General features: G+C 46.0%; 1 protein-coding gene across 1 annotated transcript in view; it reads left to right on the top strand.

The window, feature by feature from the left end:
- Positions 1-11,276: 11,276 nt before the first annotated feature.
- KPNA2 (karyopherin subunit alpha 2) overlaps positions 11,277-15,363 on the top strand; it is a 10,517-nt gene continuing 6,430 nt past the window's right edge. Inside the window, exons 1-2 of the mRNA XM_017855818.1 lie at positions 11,277-11,411; positions 15,199-15,287. Of these exons, the coding sequence (XP_017711307.1) occupies positions 11,277-11,411; positions 15,199-15,287 (224 nt within the window). The remainder of the gene's footprint in view (positions 11,412-15,198; positions 15,288-15,363) is intronic.

Genomic DNA, 15,363 nt, shown 5'->3' with positions numbered 1-15,363 from the left:
TCAGATGTGTCTTGATTAGGGGTTTAAAAGAAATCAGCTGGGCGTGGTGGCTCACGCCTGTAATCCCAGCACTTCGGGAGGCTAAGGCAGGCGGATCACGAGTTCAGGAGATCGAGACCATCCTGGTTAACACAGTGAAACCCCGTCTCTACTAAAAATACAAAAAAAAAAGGCCGGGCGCGGTGGCTCAAGCCTGTAATCCCAGCACTTGGCTGTATGCCAAGGAGGAATGGCGTCGAACCCGCCGAAGAGGTGGAGCTTGCGGCTGTGAGCCGAGATCCGGCCACTGCACTCCAGGCCTGGGGGCGACAGAGCGAGACTCGCGTTTCAAAAAAATATAAAATAAATAAAATAAAAAAAAATAAAAATACACACAAAAAAAATTAGCTGGGCGTGGTGGTGGTCGCCTGTAGTCCCAGCTACTTGGGAGGCTGAGGCAGGAGAATGACATGAACCCAGGAGGTGGAGCTTGCAGTAAGCCGCGATTGCGCCACTGCACTCCAGCCTGGGTGACAGAGCAAGACTCCATCTCAAAATAATAATAATAATAATAAATACATAAATTAAATAAAATAAGAAAAGAAATCAGAATCTGGTGTCTCTCTTGAACCTGTTCTGCTTTGTTCTATTGTTGCTCCATTTTCAGACAGGCTGCAGGCTCTTTCCTTACAGTGGTAAAATATTTACAGTAGCTCCAGACTTTACATCCATTATCATAATTCCAAGTATAGAGGAAGTACGTCTCTCCCCTATTGGTCAAAGTCCCAGGCCTGCTTCTTACCGGTCCCTATTGAGTTATATGCTCTCCATGAAACCATCCCTGTGACCTAGGGGAAGGGTTATCCTCCTTGGCTTATGTCAGTTAGAGTCCACCCAGGGTATGGAGTCAACCTCATCCAAGCACATGGACTGGGTGCGGGTGAGCACTGGTTCCTGCAGGAAAGTTAGGAATTACTCTTTTAACAGAAGTGTGCATATCCGCTGGGCAACATAAAAGAATTAATGACCCTTATGCCAACCAGCCAGCCAAACTGGTTTTCACTGGTTTGGGAATCAGTGTAGATCTCACCTTGGGATATCTGCCCTTTGAGAAAAATGTGTACCAGCTGCATGCTTCAAGGTTCTACCCACTAGGGAGTTTGACTACTTACTTTCCTTCAGAGCTGTGTATTAGTCCATTTTGTATTGTTATAAAGGAATACCTGAGGCTAGGTAATTTATATTTTTGTAAAAAGCGGGGTTGGGGGGGGGGGTTGGTCACTCATGGTTCTGCAGGCTGTACAAGAAGTATGGTGCCAGTATCTGTTTCTGGTGAGGGCTTCAAGAAGCTTCGAGATGGAGTCTCACCCTGTCACCCAGGCTAGAGGGCAGTGGCACAATCTCAGCTCACTGCAACCTCTGCCTCCCAGGTTCAAGCGATTTTCCTGCTTCAGCCTCCTGAGTAGCTGGGATTACAATCACACATCACCATTCCTGGCTAATTTTTGTATTTTTAGTAGAGGCGAGGTTTCACCGTGTTGCCCAGGCTGGTCTCAAACTCCTGACCTCAAGTGACCCACCCACCTTGGCCTCCCAAAGTGCTGGGATTACAGGCATGAGTCACCTCGCCTGGCAGGTTACATTTTTATTTGGTGATCAGTAAGGTGGCCAAGAGCTCTTTCTCAAAACGAGGACAGTTCCTTACTGAAGAGTCTCCATATGTGGCACTGATCTCTGCAGTTTCCCCGAGGATGCAGTTTTGCTTCTGAGTTACTCTTTTTGTGGGGAAGGGAGCACCATTGACTTTGATTTAGCCAAGCCTGCCACCGTAGCCCTGACGCAGAGGGTAAGAAAGCCAGCGTGGGGGTTCCACCAGCAGCTGGGAACATCCGTCCCACCTGCAGACTCAGGAACAGGCAAGTAAACCCAGGATGGGTTTGGAGACTCTTCAGCTGACACAGGGACCCAGGTTTCTTCCATGTTGCAGCCCTGTCACCTTCTTCATAGGGTTCCCAGTGTGGCCAGCTTGTCTGTTTCAAGCCAGGGAAAGGAGAGAGAGAGACACCATTTTGTAAGCGCTAACCCATTAGACAAATGCATTACTTTCACTTCAACTAGACTTATGGCCTCACCTGGATCCAAGGAAACTGAAAAGTAGAGTCACTGGCTAGGCGCCCATCTGCCAGCAACAAGGAGACCAAATGGAAGGTGAAACATGAGTTTTGATGGATAACTAGGGATTGCTGCCACACTAAATTAAATCAGAAAGGGCTGTATTTGGCTGAGCACGGTGGCTCACACCTGTAATCTCAGCACTTTGGGAGGCTGGGGCGGGCAGATCTCTTGAGCCCAGGAATTCTAGACCAGCTTGGGCAACATGGCAAAATCCCATCTCTACAAAACATACAAAAATTAGCTGGGTGTGGTGGTGCATGCCTGTAGTCTCAACTACTTGGGAGGCCGATGTCTGAGAATCACTTCAACCCAGGAGGTTGAGGCTGCAGGGAGCTCTGATTGTGCCATTGCACTCCAGCCTGGACGACAGAGCAAGACCCTGTCTCAAAAAGAAGAAAAAAGTGAGAAAGTGGTGTATTTGAGGGATGTTGTATAGTTTACAGAACTGAAACATGAGTTTACAAGATGGCCTAGAAAGACAGAAACCAAAGGACCTCAACTTCAGTAGCTAGTGGCCCTGTGTCTTTCAGCCAACTCAGCTCCAGCTCCTTCCTTTCTTTGTGTGTTTTCACTCAACATTCATATTTTCAAGGAAGAGAATCTGAATGGATTAAAAAAAAATTTTTTTTTTGAGACAGCATCTCACTCTACCACCCAAGCTGGAATGCAGTAGTGCAACCTCGGCTCACTGCAGCCTCCACCTCCCAGGCTCAAGTCATCCTCCCACCTCAGCCTCCCAAGTCGCAGGGACTACAGGCACACGCCACCACGCTTGGCTAAATTTTTTTTTTTTTTGGAGATAGAGTCTCACTCTGTTGCTCAGGCTGGAGTGCAGTGGCGCAATCTCAGCTCACTGCAACCTCTGCCCCTGGGTTTGAGCAATTCTTGTGCCTCAGTCTCCTGAGTAGCTGGGACTATGGGCACGAGCCACCGCACCTGGCTAATTTTTGTATTTTCAGTAGAGACAGGGTTTCACCACGTTGGCTGGGCTGGTCTCGAACTCCTGACCTCAAGTGATCCACCTGCCTCGGCTTCCCAAAGTGTTGAGATTACAGGCGTTAGCCACCGCTGGCCTTGGCTAATTTTTTAATTTTTATTTTTGTAGAGACGGTGGTTTGGGGAGGGCATCTTGCTGTGTTGCCCAAGATGGTGAATGAATATTATGTACTGAACGTTTGCATCCCCCTCAAAAATTCATATGTTAAAAACCTAACTCCCAGTATGATAGTATTTGGAGATGGGGCCTTTGGGAGGATGAGATGAGTTCATGAGGGTGGGGCCCTCATGATGAGATTATTGTCCTTATAAGAAGAGACACCGGCCGGGCGCGGTGGCTCAAGCCTGTAATCCCAGCACTTTGGGAGGCCGAGACGGGCAGATCACAAGGTCAGGAGATCGAGACCATCCTGGCGAACACGGTGAAACCCCGTCTCTACTAAAATACAAAACTAGCCGGGCGAGGTGGCGGCGCCTGTAGTCCCAGCTACTCGGGAGGCTGAGGCAGGAGAATGGCGGGAACCCGGGAGGCGGAGCTTGCAGTGAGCTGAGATCCGGCCACTGCACTCCAGCCTGGGAGACAGAGCGAGACTCCGCCTCAAAAAAAAAAAGAAGAGACACCAGGCCAGCCACAGGGGCTCATGCCCGTAATCCCAGCACTTTGGGAGGCTGAGGTGGGCGGATCACGAGGTCAGGAGTTCGAGACCAGCTCGGCTAACATGGTGAAATCCCATCTCTACTAAAAATACAAAAATGAGCCAGATGTGGTGGCATGCACTTGTAATCCCAGTTACTTGGGAGGCTGAGGCAGGATAATCGCTTGAAACCAGGAAACGGAGGTTGCAGTGAGCCAGGATTGTGCCATTGCACTCCAGCCTGGGTGACAGGGTGAGACTCTGTCTAAAAAAAAAAAAAAAGAAGAAGAGACACCAGAGAGCTTTCACTCTCCCTCCTCTGTGCTAAAATGAAGAGTTCGGCCGGGCGCGGTGGCTCAAGCCTGCAATCCCAGCACTTTGGGAGGCTGAGACGGGTGGATCACGAGGTCAGCAGATCGAGATCATCCTGGTTAACACGGTGAANTATCAACAGCATGTTTTGAATACCCATTGTATATTGAATATCAAACTTATAATTGTGGAGAATCACAAGGGAGGTATAAAATAAAATTTCTTGTGCAGGCATGGTGGCTCACGCCTATAATCCCAGCACTTTGGTAGTCCGAGGCAGGCCGATCATTTTGAGCTCAGGAGTTCGAGACCAGCCTGAGCAACATGGCAAAAACCCATCTCTACTAAAAATATAAAAATTAGCAGGATGTGGTGGCACACGCCTGTAATCCCAGCTACTCAGGAGACTGAGGCTGGAGAATCGCTTGAACCCAGGAGGTGGAGGTTGCAGTGACTAGAGATTGTGCCACTGCACTCCAGCCTGGGCCACAGAGCGAGGCTCCGTCTCAAAAATAAAATGAAATAAAAATTTTTTTTGGCAAGAATGTAGAATTTAGAGTTAGAAGATTAGAGCTTGAAAACAAAGCTGTATACCTGTATGTAAACACATAGGAAAAGGTATGAAGGAATTTTCACAATGATTACTCAACTCTAGGTAGGGATTGAGAAAGGGATGGGCTGAGGGAGGAATAGTGAAAGGGAATTGTATATTTTTAAAACTTTACTGTGGAATTACTAGAAATTTTTGGTACATATTACACACATAAACACAACAACACAAAGATTTGTTTTGAGCTTTGGCTGCCAGTTATTAGTGGTTTAACCCCAGAGATGAATTAAACATTTATGATGTTGTTGTCATTTTCATCATGAGAGCTGGCTGGGTCTTAGAATCATTTGGTACAATCCCCACTTTTTATAGATAAAGAAATTCTAAGATTCCGGCTTCCAGGCACATATCCCTGATTACCTAACCATTGTGCTCGCTTCCCGTGAGAGGAGGCAGGCCCTCTGTGCAGTCTGTGAATTTCAAGGATAATGGAATACAGATTCATGGTCTCTTTGGAATGTCCACGTGAAAAGATAAAGATGGATTAACTAGTTTAGGGAAAATCTAAGATTTTACGGGAAGATAAATAAAAAGTTTATGCTCAATCCATGTATGGCATGATTGAAAGATTATGTTTTTAAATGAAGTTATGTTTCCTAAAGAGGAAAGCAGACCTTTTCTGTGGTAAATATAGCCTTGCATGTGTTTTCAAGAATAGTGCTTTGGAAACCGTTTTTTTCTACAGAAGTTAGTGGGAGAGGGCAGATGGAAACACAGATTCTTCCTACCTAGTGCCAAAAGCACTGAGAAAATGTTGCAAGGAGCTAATAACAAGTACAAAAATGTTAAAAATGTGTTAAATATATGGGTCTGACATGTGTAAGCATAGACCAAAAAGACTACTTGACCTGAGTTTCTAATGTTCTGTTTTGAAGTTAAACATATGATCCCTTTTCCTTAGTATTCAACAAGCTAATGAGATTTCATGGATTTGCCTTCTGAGCTGTCTTTGCGCAAACTACAGCATGATACCTGGTGGTGGAATGCTATAATAAATAGTTTGCATTTCTGCACCTCTTCCGTGAATTAATTCAACAAGTATTTACTGAGTGCTCAGTATGTGCCCATCCCAAAAGTCGTGGAGCTGCGGTAAAGAACACAATAAATCTCTGCTCTCTTGGAGCTTACAGTCTAACAGGAAGAAGCAGAAAAGTAAGAGAAGTCAGCCAGATATATAAACAAATAAATAAGATGAGGGGAAGTGCCAAGGGGAAAATAAACCAGAGAAGATGATAAGGAGTGCCAAGTAGGGTGGTTGCAGTTTTTTTGTTGTTTTTGTTTTTTTTTTTAACATGGAGTCTCGCTCTGTCACCCAGGCTGGAGGGCAATGGCACATCTCGGCTCACTGCAACCCCCGCCTCCGGGGTTCAAGCAGTTCTCCTGCCTAAGCCTCCCGAGTGGCTGGCATTACAGGTGCCTACCACCACACCTGGCTAATTTTTAGTAGAAACGGGGTTTCTCCATGTTGGCCAAGCTGTTCTCAAACTCCTGACTTCAGGTGATCCACCTTGGTGATCACCTTCCAGGTGATCCTGCCTTGGCCTCCCAAAGTGCTAGGATTACCAGGTGTGTGAGCCACCGTGCCTGGCCAGGTTATTGCAGTTTTAAATAGAATTCCAGGGAGAAGGTGACAGTTGGAACAAAGACCTAAAGAGCATGACCAGCACGCCATGCTGACATGTCTGTATTCCAAGAAGACAGAAGGGAAAGGCCCTGAGCCTGAAACATGTCTTGGATATTTTGCATTCAGGAAAGTCATGCTTCAGAATGTTACAAATGTTTCATTGACTAATATTTTCTAGACATATTTTAAAGAGGTGCAGAAAGGAGAGTTTTTGTCTCACCATAGCAGCCAAGGTGCATTTGCCCAGTGCCTCCCATTGTCTTTCCCTGTGGGAGTAACTCTTCGGTCCAGTGATGAGGAGCCTGTGATGTCTGTGTTCTGGTTTGTTGGTAACATTACCATACAGGGCTTCACTGGTGTCCTTCTTAGCATGGATTGCTTCCATTCATTGGTCGCTGGAAAATTTGCTTTCAAATGTTTTTAACAGTGACTCTTAGGAAAAACAATACATTTTATTAGATGTCCATTCTCCCTAAATTTACCTAAGTTCAACTTAATTCCAACAGTTTGTTTTTTTTTTTTGAGACGGAGTCTCGCTCTGTCACCCAGGCTGGAGGGCAGTGGCCAGATCTCAGCTCACTGCAAGCTCTGCCTCCCGGGTTCACGCCATTCTCCTGCCTCAGCCTCCCGAGTAGCTGGGACTACAGGCGCCCGCCACCTCGCCCGGCTAATTTTTCATATTTTTTAGTAGAGACGGGGTTTCACCGTGCTAGCCAGGATGGTCTCGATCTCTTGACCTCGTGATCCGCCCGTCTCAGCCTCCCAAAGTGCTGGGATTACAGGCTTGAGCCACCGCGCCCGGCCGTCTTTTTTTTTTTTGAAATGGAGTTTCGCTCTTGTTGCCCAGGCTGGAGCGCAATGGCACAATCTTGGCTCACTGCAACCTCTGCGTCCCAGGTTCAAGCGATTCTCCTGCCTCAGCCTCCCAAATAGCTGGGGTTACAGGCGACCGCCACCACGCCCAGCTAATTTTTTGTATTTTTAGTAGAGACGAGGTTTCCCTGTGTTGGCCAGGCTGGTCTCGAACTCCTGATCTCAGGTCATCTGCCCATCTCAGCCTCCTAAAGTGCTAGGATTACAGGTGTGAGCCACCGCGTCCAACTATATCGTATCTTTCAAAGGCAATTTTGGGCATTATACTTCTGTTTCAGGTTGTTTTTAGGTGCAAGTACAGAAGAGTGGTTCAGAATACAGATCCTGGAACCAGACTGCTTACAGCTGAATCCTGTCTTTGCCATTTACTGGCTGTGTGACCCTGGACAAGTTACATAAACACTTGTGATTCAGTGCTGTCTTTTATGAAATAGAGCAAATAACAGTACTACCTCACAGTTGTGAAGATCAAGTGTATTAATACATGGTAAACACTCAGAACACTTCCGGACACATAGTAGTCAGTATTTTCAAGCAAAAGAAACTCAACTTGGCTTGGTATGGTGGCTCAGGCCTGTAATCCCAGCACTTTGGGAGGCGAAGGTGGGTGGATTGCTTGAGCTCAGGAGTTCAAGACCAGCTTGGGCAAAATAGTGAAACCCTGTCTTTACAAAAAATACAAACATTAGCTGGACGTGGTGGTGTGTACCTGTAGTCCCAGCTATTTGGGAGGCTGAGGTGGGAGGATGGTTTCAGCCCAGGAGGCAGAGGTCGCAGTGAGCCGAGATCGTGCCACTCCACTCCAGCCTGGGTGACAGAGCCAGATCCTGTCTCAAAGACAAGAAATAAAAAGAAAAAAAAAAAGAGAAGAAACTCAACTTGACAATACAAAAGAAATGGGTATCGGATCTCATAATTGCAAACCTTCAGAGATAGAGCGGGTCAGACTTCTCAAGGTTTCCCTACAGTTTTCTTATTCAGATTTCTAGGACTCACATCCCTCAGTTCAGAAGAACAGAGGCTACTTTCCTACCTCCAACCAGTAAACAAAAGGCACAGGCTGTCCAACTGGATGAATTTAGGTCATGTGCCTGCCCCTGAACCATTCTCAGTAGCTGAGAGAATGCCTCACAGTGATTGGTTTAGGGGTGAATTCCTTCCACATTCTTGCATTTAGGGGGATGGGATTATGCTGATTAAGAGTAGGTACAACCCTTTATGAACTCTGGCTGCTATACAATGAATGAGGCTGGCATTATTGCTTGCAAGAATGGACAAATTTGGTGTTTGAATTTATTTATAGTAAGAAATAAACCTGGACAACTTTTCTAACATGTAATCTTTCAGAACACAAAAAAACTGCAGAGACAAAAATGGCCCATAATCCTGATGCTCTGTTGACCATCTTTGTTTTGTTTGTTCGTTTGAGCATATGGCAAAAGATGCAAAATTCAGAAACGTGTAACGAGCATAGAATGTTACTGGAACAATTGACAAAACTTGAACACAGACTGCATACTAAACAACAGCATGAAATTTCAGTTTTTCTGAATTTGACGACTGCAGTGTGGTTATATAAGAGAATGTCTTTTCTTAGGAGATACTCCGTGAAACAGAGGAAAAAGGACATGATTCTGAAACTCTCAAATGTTTCCAAAAGTAACATATTAAAATCACACATAGGTACACACGTGCATATGTATACATATATATGTATAGAGACAGCAGAGCAAATGTGGCAAAATGTTAACATTTGGCAAATCTGGATAAGGATTTGCAATTCTGCTGCATTTGAAATTATTTAAAAATACAAAACTTGAATGTTTGGAGAAACAGGAATAATAAACCTTTTGTTACCATATTTGCGGCTTCTATACAGTCTTTTACGACGCAATTAAAAAAAAAAACTAAACTAAAAAATATAACCTAAATCTTCCCTCCCATAGTGGCCAGAAACCCCTGCCAAGTTCTTCGGATGTCATAACAGGAAATAAACGCAAAGCAATATGTCTTTCTATAAAGATTACTTATTTACTAATTATCATTTTTTAATTTTCATTAAGGTCAACAACAAAGTTTTTTTTTAAATAATGACTTTGAGAATCATTTTGCCGTATTTGTTTAAGGCTGTCGCCCAGGAAAACGCCGAGGGACCATGCGCACTTCAACCCTGTGGAAACACGAACGGCCCAGGGGACCGCCCCTTCGCGTTGCTTGACGGGATCTAGAGTCCTCCCGCTCCGCCCCGCCAGGCGCTCGGGGACCGCCCGGCCGCTCCCTCATCTCGCGATGCCATCCTCCTTCCTCCCCCCGCCACTCGCCCGTAAGCCCTGTGACTCCCTCCTCTCTTAACGTGTTTTTCAAATCCACCAGTGGGCACACAGCTTGGGCTCGAACCAGCCAATCGGAATGCGGAGTCACCGGGAAATTTAAATCGCGCCGGCCGGCTGCACGAGCCACAAGGTCTTAGAGCTGAGTCGAGGTGGACCTTTTGAGCGCAGCCGTCCCACAGCCGCTGATTCCCCGCTTCGCCTCCCGTGGAAGCCCGGACCCGCTTCGCAGGTACAGACTCAGGCGGCGGCCCGGCCCGAGCGCTAACGGCTTGTCCGCGGGCGGCGTTCGCCTTTGGATGGGGGGAGGGAGGCCCCGGGTCCACGCCGAGCCTGGCTCAGCCTCCGCGTTGACTAGGCCTCGGGGGCGACTGGTTCATTGACCAGGCGGCTGAGTTTCGCGGGGTCTGCGGGTTTAGGCGCCGACGCTCTTCAAACGGCAGCGGAGACCATAACGCGTCGCGGCCGGGAGAATCGGAGCGAGCCAGGCCTGAGGGCGAATGTCCCGGGAGGGCTCGTGGCGGCCCTGGCCTCGCCTCCCGCTCTCTCGTTGCATCTTCCCCGACGTAGGGGCAGGGGCTGGGGGTGGCAGTTGGGAGCACCGTCTCTGACACTTAGGCCCCGGGGTGGCTGTGCCACCAAGTCGTAGGCGAGCGTAATGAAAGCAAATATAGCAAATTGTAAGGAGGGCTTTGACTTTTGTCGTCTTCTGAATGACGCACAGCTGATGTCGTCCTAATTAAGTGCATTCACTCCTAGTCTCTGGAAATGCAAATCAAATATGCGACATGCGGCACTGCATTTTTAATGTTGACCATAATGTAATGATGAAGCAAATTTTTATTTAGTTTTCGAATCTGCACCTATTTTGGCCAAGTAAAGACAGTAAAGTAGTGAGAGCCTCCTGAGAATCTGAATTTATTGCCCTGGCACATAATTTTTAGCTGTAAGTTAACTTGGTTCCCCTACTTTGCCTTGGATTAACTATTAAGGACTCTGGAGTATCGAGCCAGGCTGTCAGAAACGGTGGACACACGTGGCTAGTCCAAATTGAAATACGCTGTAAGCTTAAAGTACACAAAAGACTTCAAAGATGGGGTATGGAAAAAGAATGTAAAAGATGTCAGTTATTTTATATATTGCTAACATATTGAAATACTATTTGGATATGTTGGGTTAAGTAAAATTATTGAAATTAGTTTCACTTGTTTCTTTTCGCCTTCTAAAAAGTATGGCTACTAGGAAGTTTCACTTTATATCCTTGCTCTTCTATTTCTGATGGACCGCCCTCTCCAGGAAGCCAGCCCCTTCACGAGGTAAGGGGACAGCTCCCTTTTGGGTAAAGCTATCTTCATAGTACTGAAACATGGGATCCCTCCTCTCGTATACAGTGTGGATTCAGCTAGATGCGTGATAATCTCAATTCTTACATTGCGTACTATTATGACAAAGAAAATGATACAGGAAATATTTTTTCTCTTCCCACCTTTAGCTTTCTCCCTTTTCTCAGTACATGTCCACCAACGAGAATGTCAATTACACCACGACTCGGCCGTTTCACAGATTCAAGAACAGGAAAAGACGTACAGGAGCTCCTTCTGTGACTTCCCTGTCGGTGGGTGTTTAAATGGGAGACATTTGCGGAAAGGGTGGAAAACTTAGGGATTAAAAAATATCGTCACTTCACTTAGCAACAAAACTGATGTGATAGGTGAAACAGCATGTTATCTTTTCTCAAGGAAATGAGGCGTCGCAGAATAGAGGTCAATGTGGAGCTGAGAAAAGCTAAGAAGGATGACCAGATGCTGAAGAGGAGAAACGTAAGCTCATTTCCTGATGATGCTACTTCTCCGCTGCAGGAAAACCGCAACAACCAGGTAAAAAATGTATTTTAGTGTATGAGTTACATGAAATCCAGAAAATCAGTAGGAACTTTTCTTAGGAATTCAAGTAAACTTTAACATTTTAGTCTTACAGTTGTTCTAGTCTTATGGTTGTAACTATCTGTGAAGATCTTTTCTCTGTTCGCAATTAGTAATTGTCTTCCCTCCTGCCTTCCATAATCCACTGAAGCTGATTTAGGATCTTCCTTTAGCTCTGACCTTCCTTCAGACTTCCCTGCATTTCTAGCTACTAACTGGGTACCTTGACCTGACCACTGTGTCCAGAGCCAACCAGTTTCTGGTTTATTTCTTTTGTTTTTTGTTTTTTTTTTTTTTTCCGAGACGGAGTCTCGCTTTATTGCTCAGGCTGGAGTGCAGTGGCACAATCTCGGCTCACAGCAACCTCTGACTCCTGGGTTCAAGCAATTCGCCTGCCACAGCCTCCTGAGTAGCTGGGATTACGGGCACGCACCACCATGCTTGACTAGTTTTTGTATTTTTTTTTTGTTTGTTTTTTTTGAGTTTCTCTCTGTCGCCCAGGCTGGAGTACAGTGGTGTGATCTCAGCTCACTGCAAGCTCCACCTCCCAGGTTCATGCCAGTCTCTTGCCTCAGCCTCCCAAGTAGCTGGGACTACAGGCACCTACCACCCTGTCCAGCTAATTTTTTTGTATTTTTAGTAGAGACGGGGTTTCATCGTGTTAGCCAGGAAGGTCTTGATCTCCTGACCTCGTGATCCCCCCGCCTCGGCCTCCCAAAGTGCTGGGATCACAGGCATGAGCCACTGCCCGGCCTGTTTTTGTATTTTTAGTAGAAGCAGGGTTTCGCCATGTTGGCCATGCTAGTCTTGAACTCCTGACCTCGTGATATGCCTGCCTTGGCCTTCCAAAGTGCTGGGATTACAGGCGTGAGCCACCAGGCCCTGCCCGTTTTTGGTTTATTTCTGCCTTTTTTGGTATTCTCTCTTTTTTTGTATTTGTCATCAGCTTTGTTCAGGACTTTCCTTCTGAAATATTTATGGTAGCCTCCGAATTTATCATTTCCTCCTTTCTGTGCCAATATAATATTTTCCTGAAATTTTTCCTAAAGTACTGCTTTAGACACGTGTTTTCTCTCCTCAAAATCCATACTCCAAATTGCTTGAACCTGGGAGGCGGAGGTTGCAGTGAGCCAAGATTGTCCCATTGCACTCCAGCCTGGGCAACAATCAAGGAAAAAAATAAAAATAAAAAAATTCATATTCCAGCTGGGCATGCCTGTTCATGCCAACACTTTGGGAAGCTGAAATGGGAGGATCACTGGAGGCCAGGAGTTTGAGTCCAGCCTAGGCAACATAGCAAGACCTTGTCTCTATAAAAAATAAAGTTAGCTGGGCATGGTGGCACTGGCCTTTAGTCCTAGGTATTCAGGGGGCTGAGACAGAAGGATCATTTGCCAGGATTTTGAGGTTGCAGTGAGCTGTGATTGCACTACTGCACTCTGTGCTGGGTGACGGTGAGACCCTGTTTGTAAAACTAAAAATCCCTACTCCATGAAGGCCTTCCATAAAGTAGACCTATCTTAGATTTTCAAATTTATCTTTCATCTGGGCACTTTCCTACATCTTTTTCTCACAATATGCTTCCTTTTTTTTTGCTTCTTAAGATGAAGCCTTGCTTTGTTGCCGAGGCAGCAACAAAAAACAAATAAACCAGAAACATCACCACAACATCTGCCTCCTGGGTTCAAGCGGTACTCGTGCCTCCGCCTCTGGAGTAGGTGGGATTACAGGCACGTACCACCATGCCCGGCTAATTTTTGTTTTTTTCCAGTAGAGATGGGGTTTCGTCATGTTGGTCAGGCTAGTCTCTAACCCCTGACCTCAGGTGATCTGCCTGCCTCGGCTTCCCAAAGTTATGAGCTTACAGGTGTGAGCCACCACGCCCAGCCACATTATGCTTCCTTTAGCACTCCACATTCATCTTTTTTTTTTTTAATTGAATACTACCTGTGTTCTATATCTAGGGTACTAATGCTCAAAGCTCATCTCCTTATAGCACTCCTTAGCCTAGCAGGAAAGACACTTCTTTCTCAGGATTCTCTAGCACCTTGGTTCTGCACCCAAAATGGGAAGTAAATGCTGTGTAGCCCATCCATGTACCACCTGTTTTACGCTGTTTGTCTGCTTGTCACTTTTCCTCTGTGAGGCGTCAGGCTCCTGGAGAGACAGGGATACTGTCTTTTTGAATTATGGGTAGCACTGGTTCTCAAACCTGCTTTCTACTGTGATTCACAACATAAAACTTTTTTTTTTGTGGGGGTCGGGGAATGGGTCTTGAGCGGTTACCCGGGCTGGAGTGCAGTGGTGCGATCTCGGCTGACTGCAGCCTCCATCTCCTGGGTTCAAGTGACCCTCCTGCCTCAACCTCCCAAGTAGCTAGGATTACAGGGGATCACCACCATGTCTAGCTAATTTTTGCATTTTTAGTAGACATGGGGATTCACCATGTTTCCCAGTCTGGTCTTGAACTCCTGACCTCAGGTGATCCACCCACCTCGGCCTCCCAAAGTGCTGGGATTACAGGCATGAGCCACTTCGCCCAGCTGAACATAAAACATTTATATTTGCAACAACACTCAACCATGGAAATACACAGATTATAAAATTAGATATGAAAATCCTTGGCCAGGCGTGGTGGGTCACGCCTGTAATCCTAGCACTTTGGGAAGCCCAGGCGGGTGGATCACCTGAGGTTGGCAGTTCAAGACCAGCCTAACATGGAGAAACCCTGTCTCTACTAAAAATACAAAAAAAAATTAGTTGGGCATGGTGGCGCATGCCTGTAATCCCAGGTACTCGGGAGGCTGAGGCAGGAGAATCGCTTGAACCCAGGAGGTGAAGGTTGTGGTGAGCTGAGATCATGCCACTGCACTCCAGCCTGGGGAATGAGTGAAACTCCATCTCAAAAAAAGAAAATCCTCAGAATGTTGCCTATAACTTCATTCTTTCTCCCTCAAAGTATATCTGAATGCAAGTGATTGAGACTAATGTAGAAATAATCTTTGGTATTGTATGGCGACAGGCAAACACCACCATGCCTGGATTTTTTTTTTGTTTTGTCGTGGGGAGGTCGTCTCACCTGAGCGCAAACCATCCTCCCTCCTGAGCCTTCCAAAGTGCTAGGCTTACAGGTGTGAGCCACCATGCCTGGCCTAGTTCATTTTTTTTTTTTTTTTTTTTTTGAGACAGGGTCTCGCTCTGTCACCCAGGCTGGAGTGCTGTGGCCAGATCTCAGCTCACTGCAAGCTCCGCCTCCCGGGTTCACGCCATTCTCCTGCCTCAGCCTCCAGGGTAGCTGGGACTACAGGCGCTGCCACCTCGCCTGGCTAGTTTTTTGTAGTTTTTTTTTTTTTTTTTAGTAGAGACGGGGTTTCACCGTGTTAGCCAGGATGGTCTCGATCTCCTGACCTTGTGATCCGCCCGTCTCGGCCTCCCAAAGTGCTGGGATTACAGGCTTGAGCCACCGCGCCCGGCCCATTCATTTTTTAAATGGTTCAAAGCTCCCTTTTTTAGCGACAAAACAGTTGGATACTCCATAACTTGAGACTCTAGTGAGTCATGACACCGAGTTTGGAAACTGTTCTACATATAAAATAATGAATATTTAACAGGCAAAATTAAATGTAGGGCTAAATATGTAGTAGCTGGCTATAAGCCTAATGATGTTTACACAAGTAAGTATGGATTTTATTGTTTGTATTTAATCTTAATGATAATGTGCAAACTTTCACTTTTCTTCTAGGGTACTGTAAATTGGTCTGTTGATGACATTGTCAAAGGCATAAATAGCAGCAATGTGGAAAATCAGCTCCAAGCTACTCAAGCTGCCAGGTAAGTCTGTCTGCAATAGCATGGGTAGTCCAAGAAATTCAGGTTTTTAGATTTTTTTTTTTTTTTTTTTTTTTTT

Source organism: Rhinopithecus bieti, unplaced genomic scaffold (assembly GCF_001698545.2).
Source record: "Rhinopithecus bieti isolate Rb0 unplaced genomic scaffold, ASM169854v2 scaffold_39870, whole genome shotgun sequence".
Classification (NCBI taxonomy): domain Eukaryota; kingdom Metazoa; phylum Chordata; class Mammalia; order Primates; family Cercopithecidae; genus Rhinopithecus; species Rhinopithecus bieti.
The sequence above is the reverse complement of the archived record's forward strand: the minus strand, read 5'-3'. Positions and strand labels throughout refer to the sequence as shown.